This window comes from Petaurus breviceps, unplaced genomic scaffold (assembly GCF_028583685.1).
Source record: "Petaurus breviceps papuanus isolate PSGF00001 unplaced genomic scaffold, PetGlider_PUasm1.0 90591, whole genome shotgun sequence".
Classification (NCBI taxonomy): Eukaryota; Metazoa; Chordata; class Mammalia; order Diprotodontia; family Petauridae; genus Petaurus; species Petaurus breviceps.
This window is the reverse complement of record NW_027187280.1, coordinates 1,839,423-1,862,859: the sequence shown is the minus strand read 5'-3', so window position 1 is coordinate 1,862,859 and position 23,437 is coordinate 1,839,423. Positions and strand designations below refer to the sequence as shown.

Genomic DNA, 23,437 nt, shown 5'->3' with positions numbered 1-23,437 from the left:
ATATTTCCCAAGTACATGTAAATCTGAGTTGGGTTGCACTTGAGTGTTACAGACTATATGAATGACATCTGTTGTAGAGCACGTATTATGCCACAGGATATTCAAATGCAGATATGGCAGTGGATAGGAAGGATGGATTAAGTACAAACCAAGAGAGAACAGAGCCTCTGAATCACACTAGGTTCAAAAGGTTATTGTAAATTCAAGATGGTTCTGGAATTCAGTGAGTGTCACTACAAGAATTTGGAGAATCACGCCATTATCTCAAAACCCTAAAATAAGTACGCACATGGATGCCATGTCAAGAAACAAAAGGCAAAAAGTAAAGCCCAAATGATGATCAGTGAATAACTGTCATCCTTCACAAAAATACAGACGTTAGCAAGTTGAAAGGTACTTTAGAGATCATTTGTTGCAATCTATTCACTTTGCCAACGAGAAGCGTAGGAGTCAGAGAAGAGAAGGGACCCCGACTCATTTGGGAAAAGATTAACATGATATGTGAACACCTGTGGTATTAGAAACAACATGGAATTGCTTAATCACATTGTTTAAAAAAAAAAAAACCCAGAACATTCAAACGAATGTTTAACCTCTTTTAGGCCTCTGCATCTTTAAGGCATAACTAAGTTCTGTGGAACCCTACTTGCTATACTTAACTATACATCAGAAAGATGTATAGAGGGAATGCTGTAAAACAAATATAAATTTGAGGAACTGTAAACATGAGTTAACTGACCAAAGAGTCAGCTAACTTTAACTTTAGCTAAAATCATGAAGAAGTCGGTACTTTTAAGTTAAAAAAGAAAAAGAAGAAAAAAAGCAATGAAGGAAAGGGATTTGTCTGGGGGGGAGGGCGCGGGGGAAGCCAGGCAATAAGAACTTCAGCTCAAACAAAACAAAAAACTCTTAGACATTCAGCACTGACTCAATTGGAACAAAAGAAAAAAACAGCTATGTTAATGCAGGGTTTTCACTCCTCCATGCTCTATGTGCCTGGTTACCAAGCCCTCCCTCAATCCTCAAATGCTGCCACCTCAATGATTTTCTTGCTTATTGCACCTGTAGACAAAGAAGCACACAGATTTTCTCACTGAACCAATCTTTGTGTAGCTGGGGTTCAGTTGTTTCTTACTCTTTGTGACCCCATTTGGGGTTTTCTTGGCAAAAATATTGGAGTGGTTTGCATTTCATTCTCCAGCTCATTTTACAGATAAGGAAACTGAGGCAAACAGGGTTAAGTGACTTGCTCAGGGTCATATAGCCAGTAAGTATCTGAGGCCACTTTTGAACTTGAGTCTTATTGACTCTAGTCCTGGCACTCTTACCTACTGTGCCATCCAGCTGCCCAAAAATCTTTGTGGTAGAGCTAGTCTATTTTAGTGATGGCTTAGTAAATAAGGCAACTAAGATCTACAGATCATCAATGAAATAAAAGAATTACCAGTAAAACATTTCAAAAGTGATAGAAGAACTATTGGGATTATTTTCAGGTGTTCTTCATACATTTTACAAACATTTTTCATGCATTCATTTACTTCTTAATAATTAGCATAAATTCTGCCTTCTGGACAGCTGGTATGCTGTGACAGCAAAATCATGTGAGATACCTGAACACAAGCTAAGTCCTTTCAGGCCCACTAACTTTGCTCCCTTTTTCTTGGAAGCCAAGGCTTGTTTCTATAATAACTACTCTAGCACCAACTAGATTTTACCCTCTACTAAACTATATGAACTTGACAGCTTATAACTCCTAAACTAAATAAGTACCAATCTATGTGCCACCTGGTCTCTTAGACCATGAGTAAAAGGAATCTATATTTAACTATGTTTTTAGGTTTGAAAGACACAAAACTGCTTACCAATTTTTCATAAAATTTTCCTTTTTAGGCTTGATAACAAAAGTGATGCTTCCAACTTTAGGCTGGATCAGGTCTATGTATGCTCACAAGAGCACCAATGACCCAAAGTTGAACAAAATCAAGTTATGATGACTATGGGCACTCTCTTGATGTGGCTGTGGAAAACAGATGTACCCAATGGGAGGGTGGGAGTGAAAAAATAAGGGCTCTAGATTCTTTTTCCTGATATTCTTCTCATTCCCTAGAATCCCCTGCCTGGAGAATTTTATAGATACAGTTTAAAAAAATGATACTTTTTTCCTCCTGTTTTTTATTTCTTGACAAAATAGGTTAAAGTGCTGAGTATACTATCTGCATGTGCTCACATACCATATATATTTACTAAAATATAGTAGACTAAAAATTTTGATGAATATTATTCATTTTAAAATGCAGGAGAATGTTTTCCTAAAACTACTGAGTTCAAACAGGAAATAAGGAATTCAGTTTTATACAATAAGAAACAAATTAACAGAATATTTTGGGGTTAATATCACAAATGCATTTTTTTCACAATTTACTTTTTCCCCTAGTGGAAGGCCAGCTAACACTATCTAACTATGGGAAGAGTATTTTTTTTTGCCTTTTTTTTTTTGGAGGGGGAAGGGCAGGGCAATTGGGGTTAAGTGACTTGCCCAAGGTCACATGGCTAGTAAGTGTTAAGTGTCTGAGGTCACATTTGAACTCAGGTCCTCCTGACTCCAGAGCCAGTGATCTATTCACTGCACCACCTAGCTGCCCCCCCTGTTACGGGAGGAATATTTGCTCTGGAGTCTGAGGACCTGGGATCTATCCAAGCTCTGCTCTTCTCCACCTATGTGACTCTGGTTAAGTCTACCAATAATCTCACTGTACCTCTGCCTCCTTTTTTGTAAAACAGGGATCTCCAAGGTCCCTTTCAGTTCCAAAAATCTCAGAGACATTCAAGAGAATAATTTTAACAACATTAATTATTAGCATGTTCCAATTTAGGGTACCATAGTATCACACACAATACAGTTGTAAAGGGTTCTAGAAGCCCTTAAGTACAACCCTCCCCCATCTTTTTCAAGAAAACAAAGGACTAGAAAGGTAAAATAACCTATTTGAGGTCCCACAGTCAATAACTGGCTTTCCCAACGTATTTCTGCTACCATTGACAGAACATTGTACTGGGCTAAATGGACCACCTCTGACTTATTGGTATTGTCTCATATTCTTAATTCAAAGTAAATTTAAAAACATTACCGTGCAATGGAATTGTAACTTTTTGTCCTGTTACTACAGCTGGTGCCACAGTTAGAAGACTCTGCCCAGGTAAAACAGATACATTTTCAGTAATAATGCTTGAAGATGAAGCAATTTTCAACTTGGTTCCTTCTGTTGCAGTTTTGTCTACAAACATTTTTGAGGAAGTATCCTCTCCAAAAAGTCTTCTCTTAGCACTTCCTGCAGTAGGAGAACTGTAGCGCTCATGAACAGATATCGGAGATAATGGCTGCATATCTAAGTATACAGAAAAAACAAGTATGAAACCATGTGAGACATTTGAATTCATCTATCCAGTGTCTCCCTGTCTCCTTGAGTCATCCTCATCCATCTATGAGGAAGAGGCATGAAGCATAGGTAACATAGGGATAGTATGATACAGTGAGGATTGGGTTGAAGAGATACGCTGATCTTTACTCTCTCCATCTTTCCTGAATATTACTAGGAAAGGACAGTCAAAGAAAGAAAAGGGTCGGCCTGAATTTAATTTAAGCCCTTCCTATTGTCAACACAATCACAATTCATGAAACTTAAATGAAAAACTAAGTTTACCAAATTAGGGGAGCAAGGAAGTTTATCTGTCAGATTTATAAAGAATGGAGGAACTTATGAACAAACAAGAGATAGAGAACATTATGAAATGCAAAATGAATAATTTTGATTACATTAAATTGAAAACTTTCTGCACAAAGCCAATGTAACTAAGATTAGGAGGGAAGCAGAAAACTGGGAAAGAATTTTTACAACTGTCTCATTTCTAAAATATATAGAGAACTGAGTCAAATTTATAAGTATACAAATCATTCCCCAATTGCTAAATGGTCAAAGGATATAAACAGGCAGTTTTCTGAGGAAGAAATTAAAGCTATCTATAGTCATATGAAAAAATGCTCTAAATCACTATTGATTAGAGAGATGCAAATCAAAACATCTCTGAGGTATCACATCACTGCGATCAGACCGGCTAAACAGGAAAATTATAAATGTTGGAGAAGATGTGAGAAAGTTGGAACACTGATTCATTGTTGGTGGAGCTGTGAGCTGATCCAATCCTTCTGGAGAACAATTTGGAACTATGCCCAAAGGGCTATAAAAATGTGCATACCCTTTGACCCAGCAATACTTCTAAGGCTATATCCCAAAGAGATCATACAAATGGGAAAAGGACTCACGTATACAAAAATATTTATAGCAGCTCTTTTTGTGGTAGCCAAGAACTGGAAACTGAGGGGATGCCTATCAACTGGGGAATGGCTAAACAAGTTGAGGTATATGAATGTAATAGAATACTATTGTGCTATAAGAAATGATGAACAGGTGGACTTCAGAAAATCCTGGAAAAACTTATATGAAATGATGCTGAGTGAAATGAGCAGAACCAGAAGAACACTGTTCACAGAAACAGCCAGTGTACGATAACTGATTTTGATCAACTTAGCTCTTCTCAGAAATGCAAGAACCTAAAACACTTCCAAAGGATTCATGATGGTAAGTAAATGCCATCTACATCCAGATAAAGAATTATGGAGTTGTAATGCAGAGGAAAGCAAAATATTTTCTTTGTTTTGTTTTGTTTATTCTTTCAAATGTTCGCTCCCATTCGTTATAATTCTTCTATGCAACACGACTAATGTGAAAATGTGTTTAATAGGAATGTATGTGTAGAGCCATATCATACTGCATGCCATCTTTAGGGAGGGAGGAGGAGAAAATTTAAAACTTATGAAAGTGATTGTCGAAAACTACAAATAAATTAATTTTTTAAAACTAAGTTTATTACAAGAGAAACTGAACATTTATGTGGAACCCAAAGCATATGCAAAGAGTTCACAATCCAAAAAGAAGTGTGCAGATTTATGAAATTGCAATAAAGACACGAGAAGAAACAGAAATCTCCACCTAAACGGTAGTGGCAGGGGAAGAGAAATCATGAATAATTAAGAAGGCAAAAGCAGCCTTCTTTTCCCTTGGGAACTGCTAGAGTACGAAGATATGATGGTTAGCTTATCTGTGAGGGTCCCAGCTGCACAAGTAGTTTCTCAGTGTAAGTACAGACTGATTAATGCCTATCTTGACTCCCATGCACACACAGGAATTCCAGCTTAGGGTGCAAACAACAAATTATTTTAGCTTGGAGTAGAGTGAAGGGAAGCTTCATCCTTGACATGTTCAGGGCATCTTGCATACTCTGGGTCTAGTGTTTCTGGAACATATAGCAACTCAAAAGGACAAGTTCTTTGAGAACCCTTAACACCACCCACTCCTAAGGTCAATCAATCAATCAACAAGAAACTATTAAGCACCAACCTAGCACTGGTGATACAAAGTAAAAAATGAAACAGTTCCTCCCCTCAAGTGCCTTAGAGTCCGAGTCCATCAAGAAATACAACTTACACATATTTAAAATAAAAACAAAGTAAATACAAAGCAGTTTCAGTGGGAAGGAAACTAACAGTTGAGGAGATCAGAAAAGGCTTAATATAGGAGGTGATGCTTAAACTGAATTCTGGAGGAATTTCCTAATTATAGTGAGTCAGGAAAATCCTTGTGAGCTATAACTCACAAGGTAGACTAAGGGAGCTATGACTGAAGTACTCAGTCACTCTTTTTTTCCTGAAGATACAGTAGTTTCATGTGGTATTGGAATACAGAAAACATTTCCAAAGACCAGAAGAAAGGTTAAGTGTGAGTGACTAGAGGACATGCACAATCACTTGAGCAGGAGCTTTGGGGAAGTGGGAAGAGCAATTCATGGGCAGTATTAATAAAGAAGAAAAGGGTATAGACTCTGGCACTTAAAAAAAAAAAAGGCATTTGCATACATGCCTAAAAGAATTATGTGTCACTCCTTATTTATATATTTACTAGTGAGAATCTGGGGGGAAGGAGGGGAAGAACAATTTTACAGGAAAATCTGCTACATATTTATATAACTTTAGCTCAGATATAATAAATAAAATTATATGACAGTGACTGTTGAAAAATTATATTATATTATTATAAATATAATTTATAAAATTAATTCAACTATAAAATTAATTTTATACATTTATAAATTTTATACATTTGTAAAAATTATAAAACAGATTTGACAGCTCCTTGGAGTACCACTCAATTCTGGGACTGAGAAACAGTATGAATTTACCACTAGTCCACACTTTCTAGCTGATTTCTAGCACTTGTAAATTTACTTCTATATGATTTGGAGGATGGAAGTGATCCCTACTAAAGCTCCCTGCATTCCAACAAGGCTCCTTGACATATCCAAGCTGAAGCTCTTAAGAAGTATGAATGACACCCATGACACTGTGCTATTTATATCCCAACCAGAGCTGTGGGCTCAGTTGTGAAATCTGGAGACAGGCAAAGACCAGCACTCTGTGAGTTCCTGTTACTGTAGCGGCACCTAGTAGGAGCCTATTAGCAGAAGCTGCCTAACTAGCAGCCAGGTATCTATAAGGCAGCCAACCTTTTGAGTCTGTAAGTGTGTTGGGCTGGTATAGTGGCCATCTGCATGGCCTCAAGACTCAAGAGATATGAATAATCAGTGCAAGCAACTGTTTATTTGCTAAACCATCTGACACAACTAAAATGAAAACAGAGTTTTAAAATCCCATTAGTGAAGCAAAAACAATACAAGAGAATACAAAATTAAAAGGTTCACTGTTTATTTGGAACCTCCAAACAAAATAATAAATTTATAATTATTAAGAATTCTTAAAAATTAAGAAATTAATATTGCCAGACTTGGAAAAATAGAATTTTCTAGTTAACTTTCCTTTTAAAAAATATTTATGTTTAGAGTTTTATTCTGTTCTTATAATGGCTGAAGTTATGCCCACAGGATTTGCTTGACTATATTTTTAAGGAATATTTAGAGCTAAAATGGAATTCCTACTAATTGAACAAGGCACAAATTTAACCATAAAAATGATTTTCACACACTAAAGGACTGAGCCAAACCTCTAAGTCAGAAGAGCAAGATGTGCATCGTACAATAAGATGTTTAGCTTTATGAAATTTTCCTATATACTAAGAAAATGTGATAGGTCTTTATTCAAGATCTTTATTTAAATACCCAATAAGTATATATTTTTAAATGATTTATTAGTCTAACCTATAACTTTAACAGTGAAAAAAGCTATCTTAGTTCCCTTATCATCATTATTTACCCTCAAGACATATCACCTTGAACCTACCCCGTCGAAGATTCCCACTGTCAGTCCGAACTTCTTTTACACGAGGGTGCACTATGGGAGACAATGGCATCATTGGGAGTTGACCTTGAACATTTCCTGTCTCCAAGTTATTAGGAAATATGACCTGTAAAAATTCAAAATAAAAATCAGCTTTGGATAAATTCTAAGAGGCAAGCATCGCCCCCTTAAATGATTATTTTTGACTTGAATCCCTTCCATTTTCTATAGGTCTTCCTCTATGAGTATGCTGAGGAATTCTGAAAATTGGCCAGAATCCTTGTCTAGGAGAAAGATCCCAAAACATGAAAGATTTTGAAGAAGTCAAGTTGCTTCCAAACTTGGAATGAGTGGTGGTGGAGGTATGAGTCTCCAGTGATTAAGCAAACATTAGGGGAAATTCCAAATGTGGAAAATGGAAATAGATAGAATCCAGTGAAAAGCAAAATAAAAATAAAAGGCGGGGAAAGAAAAAGGAATATCATACTTTGTATATGACCATATAGTGTGTGCAATAAAAATAGTATATTAATGAAGCTTATAAGTAATATAATATTCCTTTTATAACCTATAAGCAAAACAGATGAAGAATTCCTATTGTGCAGTCAATGACACACTGCTGGATTAATACCCCACCAAATTAGTCCATCAGTACATTTCTCCCTTAGACAAACAACACAGATGCACAATTTGCTGAGAAGAGAACTGAATGGGAGAGAAAGGAACGAGCATTTATTAAGTGCCTACAATGTTCCAGGCAGTACTATCATTTGATCCTCACAATACTGGGATAAGTGCTATTATGATCCCCATTTTAGACATGAGGAAACTGAGGCAGACAGAGGTCGAGTGACTTGCCTAAGGTCACACAGATGATAAATTTCTGAAGCCACATTTGAATCTGGGTCCTCCTGACCCCAGGCCAGGGCTCTCTCCATGGCATCTTCTCTTTTTCTTTTGATCATGGCTTTTAGGTAGTCCAATAATTTTTAAATTATCTCTCCAGGATCTATTTTCTAGGTTAGTGGTTTTTCCAATGAGATATTTCACACTGCCTTCTATTTTCTCATTTGTTTGAATCTGTTTTACAGTATCTTGATTTCTCATAAAGTCATTAGCTTCTTTTCACTGCAATCTAATTTTGAAGGAATTATTCTCTTCACGAGTTTTTGAAATTCCTTTTCCAACAGCAAATTTGGCTTTTTAAGGCATTCTTCTCCTCAGTGGCTTTTTGGGCCTCTTTTGCCATTTGAGTTAGTCTACTTTTTAAGGTATTATTTTCTTCAGTCAGGCTGTTGACTTGCTTTTCATGATTCTCCTACATCATTCTCATTTCTCTTCCCAATTTTTCCTCTACTTCTCTGACCTGATTTTCAAAATCCTTCTTGAACTCCTCCATGGCCTGTGACCAATTCATATTTTTCTTAGAAGCTTTTAATGCAGGAGTTTTGACTTTGCTGTCTTCTTCTGGTTCCATATTTTTATACTCTTTGTCCCCCAAAAAAGGATTCTATGGTCTGATCGCACTTCCTCTTTTGTTCATCTTGCTAGCCATTTGACTTTTGAGCTCTTTGCCAAGGTAGAACTCTGCTTCCAGAGTGAAGTGTGCTGTATCCCAGATTGCTAGGGTTTGTGCAGCTGCTGCCAGAGCTGTTGTCATAGTTATGAGGAGGGCACCCTCTCTACAGCCACCACAAGCTCTGGCACACTGGTGTTCCTCATCCCAGGACCACCACCTAAGAGTACGACCCAGATCCAAGCAGGTTGAAGCAAGAGCAATTACCCTCAAGTAGGTTAAAGCAAGAGTGATTACCCTCTGAATGGACACTTGGTCCCCCTGCAATCTGTAGGCCAAGAGCTCTGGAGGTGACTATGTGGCAGCAGCTGCAGCCACTGTGCTGCCACCACCTCTCACCCTGGGGTCAGGGGCTGGACCTCACTCTTTTATCACCCAGTTCCATCAGAGTTCCCTACTGACCTTTTACTTTCTATTTGGCATTTATAGGCTGAGAAGTCTCTGAAACCACCACAGCTGTCAGTGACTCACTCTCCCGAAGTCTGCTCTGGCCGGTCTGGGCCACGAGTCTGGACCAGCACAGCTCTCGTAGGACTGCACTTGGCTCCCAGCACAGTATGACAGACCATTCCTATACACCTGCCAAGCTGCATTCAGTAGAAGATTTGTTTCTCTTTGTCACTTTGGGGGTTCTGTAGCTCTAAAATTTGTTTAGTTATTTTTGAACAGGTATTGGAGATGGTTGGAGGGGGAGGTGAAGCAAGTCCCTGCTTTTACTCCACCATCTTGGCTCCGCCCTGCCCATGGCAGCTTCTCATGAGCCCAATTACTTTCAGAAAACTGCACAGTTTTCAAAGACCCTAGGCTGTAGCCTATTGTCGAAATTCATGTTTTCACGCTGATGCTACCCTTCTGATTATGGCTTTGAAATGCAAGACACCATGATATTTAAAGAACCAGAACTGTACACCAGGGGAAAGTGTAGAAAAGGCATAAGAAAGGTGCAGCAGATTATGAATAAAGACTCACATACTGGAAGTGATGTGAAAGACAGGAGACTGTAAAAGGAGATGGGATGAGCTTATGGATAATATTGTGCTGGGATTCATTATATTTCAAGCCAGGAAGAAGGCCTCCAACAAATTGTGCAGAATCACAGAAAGACATAGATAAGAAATTCACAAAATGAGGATCCACTAAAGCATCAAAGCCTAACATAAATTACACATCAAGTGCTTGCTTTGATGCATGAAGAGAGGGGCACAAAGCTAAATGAGACAGCCCACCACCCAGGAGAGGCAAGTATTCATAATACATTATTAGACACGAGGACTGCATAGAGAGAGGAGTAAACAAAGGCCACAGGAGGTCTATGGATGGGAGGAAAGGAAAGGAAGAAGCTAAAATCAAGGAAAACTTCAAAGAAGAATGGAAGGGAATAAGCATTTATTAAGCATCAACTATGTGCCAGGCAGTGTTAAGTACTTAACAGGTATTATCTCACTTGATTCTCACAACAACCCCATGAGGCAGGTGCTATTATTATCTCCATTTTACAATTAAGGGAACTGAAGCAGACAGAGATTAAGTGACTTGCCTAGGGTCATACAACCAGGAAGTATCTCAGGCAGGATTTGAAGTCAGGTCTTTCTGACTTTGGGCCTAGCACTCTACCTATTGCACCACCTTGCTGATTTTTTCCAGAGAAAGCACTAAGGAAGATGGCTGGATAAAGCACTAAATCTAGAGCAAAGAAACCTGAGTTCAAATCCAGACTCAAGACACTTATTTATTGTGTGGCCCTGGGCAAAACACTCAACTTCTGTCTGCTTCAGTTTCCTCCTCTATAAATGGGTGATAATAATAGGACCTAGCTCTCAGGCAGGATTGCTGTAGGACAAACTGAGATATCTGCATTAGAAGATGGCACAGTAAAGGCAGAAATTCAGTTGAATTCTCCCAGCACTCCCCTCCAAACAACTTTAAAATAATGCCTCAAACCAAATTCTGGAGTGGCAGAGCCAACAAAAGGTCAGAGTAAGAAATTTTTCCAGCCTAAGAAAGCTTAGGAGGTCAGTAGGAAAAGTCTGTAACATCAGAGTGGAGGCTGACCCAGAACACATACAGCGGCAGCAGCAACAGTTTCAGAAGGTCTTACTCAAAAGATGGTAAGGAGGTTGGAGAGGTTACAATAGACCTTTTGCTGGTACTGGGTTCAGGTGACACTGAATGGCAACTCTACTGCCCATAAAGAGTTCTGGTCACAGTTCCAGGGCAAAGAGGAGTGTCTGTGTGCTTGTGCCTGCTGGAGAGCAGGGACCCAAGTCACATGAAATTAAAAAGCTTTTGCACAAACAAAACCAATACAGCCAAAATTAGAAAGAAACTGGGAAACTGGGGGAAAAAAATTCTGCAGCAAGTTTCTCTAACAAATAACTCATTTCTCAAATATATAGGGAACTGAGCCAAATTTATAAAAATAAATGCTATTCCCCAGTTGATAAATGGCCAAAGACACGATCAGGCTGTTCTCTTTTTTTCTTTTTTTTGCTTTTTGGAGAGGGGAAGGCAGGGCAATTGGAGTTAAATGACTTGCCCAAGGGTCACATAGCTAGCTTTTTGTGTTAAGTGTCTGAGGCTGGATTTGGAACTCAGTTCCTCCTGACTTCAGGGCCAGTGCTCTATTCATTGAGCCACCTAGCCACCCTAATCAGGCAGTTTTCAAACGAACAAAATGAAAGCTATCAATAATCACAAAAAAATGCTCTAAAATCATTACGGATTAGAGAAATGCAAATTAAAACAACTCTGAGATACCACCTCAAACCTATTAGACTGACTACCATGACAGAAAAGAAAAATGAAAAATGCCAGAGGGGATGTGGAAAAATTGGGACTCTAACACACTGTTGCTGGAGTTCTGGATTGTCCAAACATTCTAGGGAACAATCAGAATTTGAACTATGCCCAAAGGGTTAAGAGTTGGAGCCTGTGATCTAGTATTACCACTACTAGGTCTGTATCCCAAAGAGATCAAAGAAAAATGAAAAGGACCTATATGTACAAAAATATTAATAGCAGCTCTTTTTGTGGCAGCAAAGAACTGGAAACTGAAGAGATGCCCATTAATTGGGGAACAACTGAACAAGGTGTGGCACGTGATTATGATGAAGTACCACTGTGCTATAAGACAAGGAGAGTAATTTCAGAAAATAAATATGTTAAGACATACATAAACTGATGCAATATGAAATGAGAAGAACCAGGAGATCATTGTGCACAATAACAGCAATGTTGTATTACTGCTACTTGACTATAAATGTGTAAGACTTGGCTACCCTGATCAATCCAATGGCCCACGACAATCCCTAAGGAATCATGATGAAAAAATGCTTTCTACCTCCAGAGAGACAACTGATAAACTCTGAGATATAAGTAAGCAAACTGAAGTATAATTTTCTCATTTTATTTTATTTTTTTGCTTTTTTTGGTGATATGGCTAATATGAAAATGTTTTGCATGATTTCACATGTTATCATTGATATAATTTTGCTTGTCTTCTTTGTCGGTGAGGGATAAAAGGGAGGGAAAGAATTTGAAACTCAAAAGTTAAAAAGAAAAGAATGTCAAAAATAAATAATAAATTAAAGAAACAAAAAACAAACTAACATAATATTTGTAAAATGCTATTCAAAACTTAAAGTGCTACATAAGTGCTAGACATTATTATTATTAATATTATTAATTTCAACTTTAGAATGGGTAGTGTTTTAATAAGTAAAAATAGTGAGGGAGGATAATTCTAGATATATAGAATGGGATAAGCAAAAGCACAAACTTGCAAAGTTACCCAGCCTTGCTCTAACTCACTTCTTCACAGGTAGGAACTTTGTTTTCAGAAACATGGAGAGCGTCCCACAATGCAGAATCATTGCTCCATGCTAAACTTTCCAGAATTTGTTCTTCAATGCTATTAAGGTGCTTTACTGTATCTCTTGATAGTCCTTCCTCTGATCGAATTAATACTTCAATGACCTAAAAAGAAAAGTATTACATGTTTAGAGAAGGAAAACATGGTCCTGGAGATGGTAGAGCTGATAAAAGCAACAGACCCCAAATCAGGAAGACCTGTGTTCAAATCTTGCCTCACATTCTTTCTAGCTGTGTGACTCTGGACAAGTCATTTAATTTCTTTCTGCCTCAGTTTTCTCATCTGTAAAATGGGGTTAGTAATAGCACCTTTCTTCCAGAGTTATGAAGTTAAAATATTTGTTAAGCATTTAACAAACCCTAAAGTTCTATATAAATGCTATAATAATAATAATAGTTATTATTATTGTGCTAGACTGAGTTTGGGGGTATTATAGACTGTCATGGACTTACTGCATCATAAAGAATAAGTTTTGTAGAGGAAGTATGCCAAAGATGAAATAACAGAGATTCTCAGGAGACTGACATTTCAATTCCAGCTCAGCCATTTACTGTATGATTTTGAATAGATTGACTGACCACTATAAGCCTTAGTTTCCTTATTCCCCCAAATGAACATAATACTTGGAACAACCCACCTCACCTTGGTGGAGAGAAAAACATTTTATACACTAAAAAGTGCATTATAAATGTGAACTATTTTACAACAAATCATACTTTTGTTACTTATTTAAAAAAGAAAACTTTTACAGAACATCTCTTTGAAGAAATCAAAGCATTTCCACATATTTTCTCACTAATCTTCAAAACATCCTCATTTTATACATGGAAAACTTAGGCACAAAGAGTTAAATGGATATGTGCAATGTTATAATGTAGAATACAGGTAAGATGATGAAGGGTCTAGAGGTGAAAGAGACGTTTGTAAAGTCAACTTTTTCATTTCATTTTTAAAAAGTTTTAATATTATTTTTTCTTTTTACACCATAGTCATTCCCTGATATAACCTCTCCAGTAAAGAAATCTACACCCTCCAACCCCATTGCTGTCCTTGTAACAAAGAAAAACAGTTGAGCAAAGCCAATAGACATCAGAACTGCCTCCGAAAGCATATTCAATATTCTGCTCCCATTTTTTTTTTTCGCCTTTTGGAGGGCAGTTGGGGCTAAGTAACTTGCCCAAGGTTATAAGGCTAGTTTTTTTTGTGTGGGTGTTAAGTGTCTGAGGCCAGAACCGAACTTGGGTCCTCCTCACTCTGGGGCCGGTGCTCTTATGCATTGCGCCACCTAGCCACCCATCTGCTCCCATTTCTCTATGGAGAAGGTTTATTTCTTCCTCTGTTCTCCTGGGCCAAGACTGGTATTACAATCAACTGGTTTTTTGAGGTATTTTGTGGTATTATTCTTATTTACATAACTGTAGTCTTTTTATATGCTATTCTCCACCCTTTCATTTTACAGATGGGTAAACTACAGCCCAGAGAGGCTAAGTGATTTGTCCAAAGCTATCTAGAAGAAGCAGGAGACGAACCCAGACTGCAACTTCAGAGACTTTGTTCTTTCCTTTGGATCACAACATCATGATTTTCAGCCCAAGTGATGTTCTTCCAACTATCCTGCTGCTAAGTCAATCCACAGAAATAACAGTAAATAAAACATTTAAAAGGCATTTTACTTGGTTGATGAAAATTAAGTTATTTTTGTTGCAGTGTATTTAAATAAAAACTTGCTGCCATGGATGTCACCTAACATACAATTTGTCATTCCTCAGGTTGAACATTTCTTCTTTTGTTCACAGTGATTCACGAAATGGAATAGCAGAGAAGTTATCAGCAGAGGGGGATATAGATCATATAATGTATGGATGGAATATCTACACCAATAATATTACAGACTCTCCTAAATATCTAATTTTATATTACCTGAACTTAGTCCAAAGGGAAAAGATAACATCACACTGACATACAGATAAATCTTCCCCTGGGGCTGGAAAAAATGGCTACTTAGCAAATTAGATTTCCACTGAAAAAAATTAATCTAATTATACTCAGTCAACAGTTCATAAATGAAAAAATCTCAATGAAAAAATTATTTTCTATCATTTTTAACTTGGGCACAATTCAGGAGGGTGAAAACTAAAAACATATTCTTCTTGAAAACAGCATTGATAAGAAAACATTAACTTAAAGTCAATAACCCCCCAAATCATGTACTAGTATAGTAGTAAGTAAGTATGGATATTGGCCAGTGATACTTTTTTGGATGGGGAAAATGATGAAGTATATAGCATATGTAGTATATAGTAACAATTTTACATATAGTAACATTTTACGAGAGAAAATTAATAAAATTTGCTTTAGTAGCAAAAAATAATGCCCCTGCCAATAATAAACCAATAAGTCTGAAGTAATTCAAACACTGAGTAAGATTATATTCAGATATTATAGTTTCATTAATCAATGCCATTAGGTAAAAAAGGAATTCTAGAGCTACTGAGTATATTTTATTTCTTATACTGTTTATTTCTTATACTAACTGTATCATAGTGTATCATATTCTACAAATAAGACTATCAAACTAAGTTTTTTAGCAGTTTTGAGTAGATCACTGATACCTGGCCATTTTGCTACTTGTTCCCAATCCCCACCTCACCACCTCCAAAAGCATGCATTTTTTCTAATCTAATAGGACTTGAGAGAAGTGAGTTTTATAGCCTTTCATTCAAAATTATAATTCTAGAAAGTTTTCAAATAACCCAAGCATAATATTAAAGTAATTTCAAGTAACTGTATTTATGTAAGAACCTTAAGACAGTAATAAGATTCAATTTGTATAAAACTGGAAAGTTCACTTAAAAAACCCAGATCTTTATGCATACAAATTTCTTGAACATCCTACAAAATTTTATTTAGAGAGAGTATGCATGTATATGCACGTAGACATACATATGTGTATGGCCCCGCGTGTGTGTGTATCCTTAATGAATTTACCAATCTATGAGAGAAGCAGCAGTAATCTAGTGGCAAGAGTATTGGGTTTACAGGTAGAAGCCAGAGACCTTACTCTTGCTCAGAAACTTACTACCCCTGGGGCTCTGGCCAACCATAGAACTCCCTAGGTTTTATGTTTCAAGGCCACAAATGCAAATATTTTCTGGAAATCAATATGGAACCTTTCCTCAGTACCAAAATAAATATAATGTATGGAAATAATGCCAGATGTCCCAAAATTTGAAACTGTTTTCACCTCACCTTGTAAAAGTAAAATGGACTCAGATCAAGAACTTCAATGATCCAGGGAAAACTACGAGGTGAGCTATATGCAAACAGAACAATTTCTAAACAGCAGGCCATCAAAGAACGATGAAATATATCCTGTTCCAAAAGAACCTTTAAAAAAAAAGGCTGTTTAGTCCACTTTAATGCCTTCATTTTTTTAAATAAAGGTTATGTAAATTAAGAAATTACAGGAATTAATTATATTTAGGTTATAGAAATAAAACAACGTATCTAAATTATATTGAAATGCTAAAACAATGACTATGAAAGTTTGTGAATAGGATAAAAGTTACTAGATTAGTATCTAATTTAATTCCATGAAGGCACCTCAAATGTCAATGAAACATCAAAATTCAGAAAAAGGAAAGCCCTGCAATACAAATGTAAGGCATAACATCATTATCATTATCATCATCATCATGAACACGTTACCACCCTCTGCTATAGGTGGTGTGGAACACATGGGAATAGTAGTGATCACAAGAGATAGTGGTAATGATAATAGTAGTGAGCATAAGAGATACCCTAGAACTTGCTGTTTTGGAAGTGTCATTGGTATCAGAATGAATGTGATGATATAAAGCTAAAATAAAAGTAGAGTGACATATACATAACCAATGGCATGACCTCCTAGGTAACATAAAAGTGCTGCTTTCTTAAAAAAAAAAACACTTTTGAATTAAAGGCAAAGGAACCTTCTACTTTATGGTTCTCTCTCTCTCCACAAAGTCCTCAACATTTTCTTCTACATCACTAATTGTGGCTTCTTCCTTGTTGACTTGACCCTACTCTCCTTACTTATGCTATTTGTTAGAGTATGAAGGAGAATACCTAAGAATTTCAAGAATTTATGCTGGAGAATTGAGAATGGGGGTGGAGAGAGAAATGACAGGGGAAGGATCTACCTAACCACTTCAAGAATTCCAGAGTAATCAAAGAGAACAAATTTGTGCTTAATGAATAAAATATTAATCTACTTACAGACATGTCCATTCCATGAAGCCGTCGTGTTTCCTGAACCATTATGGTCTCTAATATTTTATAGTATAAGATCTCTGCCAATTTTAATCGGTTTACAGCAAAATCTACAATAGAAACAAAAGGGTATATGCTAATAAAAATCAATAGTTAATAAGTATCTAGGTGAGGAATTGGTTATAATGTCTATTCTTTTGGTGAGGACAAGCTGTAGTCATTTGTAGTGTTGCATTAAATGACTTTGCATTTCTTACCTATGTGAGATCCTGGTTGCTCATCTGTTGACTGAGTATAGTGTTGACAAAAAGCTTCTCCTATGTTTTTCACTATGTTCATGATGTTTTCCATAGGATTGCGTACACAAGACCTAAAAAATGTAGTATGAGTAAACGAATACTGAAAGAAATAATGTTACATCATTTGGTGGTTTAAGTTCTGTACTGTGCTGCAAACTTAACTATGTAAAATAAAACACATTAAAATAAAGAAGGTAGAAATTCTCAAGTCACCATGAAGTCCTTAGGATTCAGTTTTGGAATTGACATAATACATAAGCAGAGTTAATATAGTATATAGCCATACTATGGGTACACATATATTACATTATACTAGAATTATGCTAGAAGGCTGAAGAGGCAATACAGTGTAAAGCACTGGCTTTGCCTCAGATACTCATCAGCTGGGGGACCCTGGGCAAGACATTTGATATTTGTAAAATGAGGGAACTGGACTTGATATTTAAGGCCCTTTGCAGCTCCAAATCTGTATTTCTATTATCTATGATCCTATCAGGTACTGTTAATACAGATACTCAGATACCACACAAAGACTCAGGAGTTGAAAAGAACCTCAGAGGCCATTGGGTATAACTCATTCCCTTTTCAACAACTCCAATGAGTGTTTATCATCCTTTGTTTTAAGAACACTTGTGAGAGGGTGCCCACTATCTTGTGAGGCAGTCCCTCTTACTTTTACATAGCTCTGTCTGGAATAATATTTTCTTAAACCAAGCCTAAATCTATTTCTACGACTTCTATCCATTGCTTCTGGTTGCGGCCTCTGGGGCCACCTAGAACAAATCAAATCCCTCCTCCCTGCAAAAGCTCTTCAAATACTTGAAGATGGCTATCCTGTCCTCAGTAAGTTTCTACTCTTTCGGTTATGTATTCCATTCTTTCAATCAGCTTTCATACAGGTTAAATCTTAAGGTCCCTTTACCATCCTGGTTGCCTTCTCTGGATACTCTTCAGCTTATCCCTAAAATGAGGTGCTCAAACCTGTACACAATACTCTAGATGTGGTCTGACCAAAAAAGCTGCAATTCTTCTTTCTCTGGAGGATTTCAGGGTACCTTTGGAGCTATAAAGGAATGACACAATCTTCCTCCAGAGTTGTAGGGAATTTTGGCATTTCCTTAACAATGGTAGATTCAGAGAATATCAGCAACATATCCTAAAACTTGTCTTAACACAACAGAAAATTTCACATGAAGTTGCAACCAAAGAACAGATTATTACTCTGGGCAGAACAGAAGCAGATACAGAAAAGACACTAGACTAGTGGTCATTCTGTACCTGAATGATCAGTGACATTCTGCCTACACCTAAAACACACATTTCTATGAACAAAAACCACTTTCCCTTGCCCTTTATCTTTTCATTTCACAGAAGGTAGGAGTCTGACAGCAAATATTAATCTTAGGTCTATTCTTCTCTGAAACCTGAATCAAGTTTGATTTAGTCCTTCCAACTTAAGATGGCTTCTACTTGAACGCTTCTGTTTTTGCCAATAACTTTTACCTGCTTATTAGAGTAACAAGACCACTAATGAATGGTAATAAGTATAATCATATTTCCCCAGTTGTTCCAGTGTTCACTGCTTTCATTTTTAGTAATCACTATCATCACATATGTATTCTATATAACAATTACAAGTCACATTTGTATGCTGCTTTATAGATTATAAAGGTTTTTTTCCTCCACAAAACCCCTGCGAGTATATCCTTTAGAGTAAATTATGTCCTTTAGAAATCTTTATGAAATACATTTCCTGTTCAAATGATTTTATTAAATAAACAATCAACTCTTTGGAGGAAAAGGGGCAAAACTTCCACTTCACCTTTCTATAGTGATTTAGAAGGAGTGTTATTATAAAACAATTTTCTTCAGAAGTTTCAAACGATTAGCCTAAATTATAGCCTACCTTAAAAAGAAAATAATGTGGAACAGTTTGTAGAATGTTTGCAATTGTCAAGAGAATTGACATTTCAAAGCTTTCCTCTCATCTTCTAAACCCTTCACAATTTGCCTTCTGACTTCTTCATTCAACTGAAACTACTCTCCCCACTGATTCCTTAATTGCCAAATCCAACGAATGGCCTCTTCTCATCATCTACCTTGACCTCTCTGCAGCATCTAATACTGCTGATCATCTTCTCTTAAATATTCTCCTCTCTTGGATTTTGACTGCTCTCATTTGGCTCTCCTTCAAGCTGTCTGACTGATGCTCCTTGTTAGTCTCTTTTGTGAGATCTTTATCTAGGTCACACTAACTCATTACGGGTGCTCACCAAGGCTCTGTCTTAGGCCCACTTCTTTTTTGACCCTAAATTATCTCACTTCGTGATCTCAACAGCTCAGGTTCAATATCATCTCTATTCAAATGATTTCCAAATCTGTATAGTCAGGTCTAATTTCTTTCCTCAGATCCAGTAATATCATATCATCAACTGTCTTTTGGATACAGACATCTCAAACTCAGCATGCTCAAAAGAGAACTCATCTTTCATCTCAAACTCTCCATATTTCTAAACTTTTCTCTTTAGAGAACTCTCTTTAGAAACTTCATGTTTCTAAACTTATTATTGTCAAGAGTTACATTAACCCTCCCAGTTACGAGGACTTTTAACTTCAGTGACATCCTTCAACTATTTACTGTCATTGCCATAAATCCAATCCACTGCCAAATCTTGTCACTTTAACCTTCACATAACTAACTTAGTTCAGACCTTGATCATCTCTTGCCTGGACAATTGCAAGAGCCTTCCTGGTTGTCTCCCTACCTCAAGTGTCTCCCCAGTCCGAACTATCCTCCCTACAGCTGCCAAAGTGATTTTCCTAATGCAAAAAAAAAAAAAAAGGGATAACCATATCTCTCTTTGGTCAATGAGTTCCAGTAGTTCCCTACTACCTTCAGATTAAAATATAAAGTCCTCTGTTTGGGCATTTAAAGCTCTTCACAACCTTGTACTTTCCTACTTTCTAGTCTTTTTATGCCTTAGTACTCTTCATGTACCCTAAAGGGCATGGACACTTGCAGGGAAGTACAGGACAGCTATCCTGCCCTATTCATCTCTCTTCAAACACAATGATCACTCTGTCTCTGTGCTTTGCACTGGCTATCCCCCATGCCTGGAATATCTCTCTTCGTTACCCTAGTTTCCCTCAAGATTCAGCTCCAATCACAACTCCTACAGGAAGCTTTCTCTGTTCCTCACCACGTACATGTTCCACCTGCTGGCACCATTCTCTCTTCCATTTACTCTGTATGTATCTTGTATGTGCTTAGGTACTGGCATGTGTCTGCCCTGTTAGAATGGGAGCTCCTTGAGGGCAGTGATTATTCTTGCCTTTCTTTATGTCTTCATAGAGCAAGTCCAACACAAAGGCATTAAATAATTTTTCTAAGTTACAAATTTATACAGCATGGGCTTAACTGGTACAATGACACTTGATAGGAAAAAACATACTTCAAATAGGACATCTATGCCTCAAGGGCTATGAGAATTACATGAAAATTACTTAAAAGAAAAACCCAGGAGTTAGAAGTTGAATGCTTACTCAAAAATATTCACAAGTTGCTCGCTTGGTGCATTTTTCAATCCAGCCACAATGTTCTGTAATCGGCTCACACTCTGGGTTGCTGAAGCTACAGGAGTAGTAGCAGCTTCCTTTTCTCGCAGATACCGACGTCCAGTCAGTGGAGTAGAAGGAGCAAATGATCTTTTCTGTTAGGAGGGAGAGAAAAACCCGGGAAATTCAGAAAGTATGCTTCCTTTCTCAAAGTGTATGTAATAAAAAATTTCATGCACACCCTTCACTGAAGTCATATCTCCTTGGAGAATACAGCACTTTTTCCTATCCTGCTATCTACCTGCAAAATGTTGGGCATTTCTACACTCTACAACTGAATCTTACTTTTTGTTTTTCAAAATATTTTATTTCATTTAATCCTTACAAAAATCCCATAAAATGATTAAGAGCAGTATTGATTCTCATAGTATCATATAATTTAGAGTTGGAAGAGTCTTACAAATAAGCAAGTCAACCTCTTCATTTTACAGTTGAAAACAATGGCCCAGAAAGATGAAGTGAATTGTCTGGGGTCACCGAGGTGGGAAGTAGCAGCAGGGGCCTTTGAGCCCAGGCTCTCTGCCTCCAGTTCCTGTGCTCTTTTGTATATAAGTTGCCTCAATTTACAAATGAGGCAAAATTAGATTAAATGAGTACCTTAAAGGTTACATGACATTAAGACCTAGAAGATTCCCAGTTTTCCTAGCTAACATACAAGGCCCTGTGCACTGAACAAATACCTCTAGAAAGCAGGTGAAGGCATGGGAACATTTTAGCCATGGCTGTGATAAACCAAGAGTGGAGTTACACAGGCTGAAATAAAGTTGAGGGAGAAGAATAAAGTGTGTGTCACAGGTAGGAGGTCAGAGTCTAGAAATATCACAGGCAAAGAAAAATGTCTCACTCTGTTCCCTTCTCTCCATTTACATGGCCACCACCCCAGTTTAGGCCTCACCCCTCGCCTGGACACACTCCTCAATGTCTCCTTACATCTACCCTTTCCCTATTACAAGCCATCTTCCACTCTGGTAGCAAAGTAATATTCCTAAAGTGCAAGCCTGACTATGTCACACTCCTACTCAACAAACTTCAAGGACTTTCAGGATAAATAAAACTCTTCTGACATCCAGCTTGAACTTACCTTTCTAAGCTAATTATGCATTATTCTCGCCTCATGCACTTGCCATTGCATTACCTTTGTAAACATCCCAAGTGATGTCCTTTAAATATAACATTCTATTTTCTGTCTGTGTGACTTTATTTATCTATTTATTTAAAAGACTGTATCTCCCTAACTCATCCAAAGTGCAGAAGCTATTCACAGGCATAACCCCATTCTGATCACCACAGGAGCTTTGACCTAATCTATTTCTAACCCAGGCCAACTTGCTCCTCTTTAGGCAAGGGGCTGGTGGCCACCAGCTCTAAGGGTTTTAACAAATCCATGCCAAATTTAGTTTGGACACCCAATCAACTTAGCCCACTGTAGTTCAGAACTCCCAAGTTCAAATGATCCCTCAGCCTCTTGGTAGCTAGGATTACAGGTATGCCCCACCATATTTGACTTCTCTGTGATTTCACATGGGCTATTTGTCCCTCATGCCCAGAATGTTTCCTTCCTCACCTCTGCCTCTGAGAACTCCTAGCTCCCTTGAAAGTCTTAGTTCATATGGTACTTCCTATAAGAGGCTTTCTTGACTTCAACAGCATTAGTGCTATCCTTCGAAATTACTTTGCATTTATTTTGTATTTATTTATCTGTGCATGTGGTGTTTCCCCCAAGAAAATGTAAGCTCCTTGAGGGGAGGAACCGTTTCACTTTTATCTTTGAATCTCCTGGGCCAGGGCCTGGAAAAGTAATTATCTATTCCAACTGAACATCAAGAGATGAGGAAAATATAGCCAGAAATAGTGAACAGCAAGTATAATCCAAAGGATCTGTAATTGTGTCAACATGAATTTTCCCTTCAATGACACAAATTCCAAGCTTTCCATGCCTGCCTGTCCTGACTCCATTCATCTCCTTCCATATGTTTGCCATAAATGGTTTGTCTAGTGTGCTGAAGGCCCTTCCTTATGTCTTATTGACATCCCAAAGCTACTTGTGATACACATACTACCCTTAGTTATCCCTTCTCTCACCTCATAACTGGTCCATCTCTTTCTTTAAGCATATATTTCTTTGATGTTGTCCTTTATACTAGTTCTTCTCCATTACTCTTTTTGTGTTATATGCTGCAACCCACTCACACTCATCACCCATCATCATCTTTCCCTGCACTCTCAGAGCTACCATATTCCAAGACTTGCAGCATACAACAATGCTGACATTTTTAAAATGTGCTTTTTTGTCCTGGGAGAAGGTGGGACATTAAAGGAATTTTGTAATTTCTCAAAGACAATCTAGGTCACTCTTCTTCCATTTAATTCTGGACCCAATTCCTTGTCTATTTATTCTATCTGTGCCTGTACAAGATAGAAAGATACTGATAGAAGAGTTTTTATAGGTTGCTCATTTAACTGCATGTTATAATCTGGAT

The 23,437-nt window shown here is 37.3% G+C and overlaps 1 protein-coding gene across 5 annotated transcripts in view; it reads right to left on the bottom strand.

The window, feature by feature from the left end:
• The window catches only part of RBL1 (RB transcriptional corepressor like 1), a 62,141-nt gene that overhangs the window by 17,756 nt on the left and 20,948 nt on the right, over window positions 1-23,437 (bottom strand). For 4 of the 5 annotated variants that reach the window (XM_069063532.1, XM_069063534.1, XM_069063535.1 and 1 more), the window contains 7 exons: window positions 20,886-21,052; window positions 17,301-17,413; window positions 17,050-17,153; window positions 16,042-16,179; window positions 12,732-12,896; window positions 7,349-7,472; window positions 3,129-3,386 (listed from right to left, as the gene is read on the bottom strand). In XM_069063532.1, coding sequence (XP_068919633.1) covers window positions 3,129-3,386; window positions 7,349-7,472; window positions 12,732-12,896; window positions 16,042-16,179; window positions 17,050-17,153; window positions 17,301-17,413; window positions 20,886-21,052 — 1,069 coding nt within the window. The remainder of the gene's footprint in view (window positions 1-3,128; window positions 3,387-7,348; window positions 7,473-12,731; window positions 12,897-16,041; window positions 16,180-17,049; window positions 17,154-17,300; window positions 17,414-20,885; window positions 21,053-23,437) is intronic. The other variant, XM_069063536.1, reaches the window with a different exon arrangement.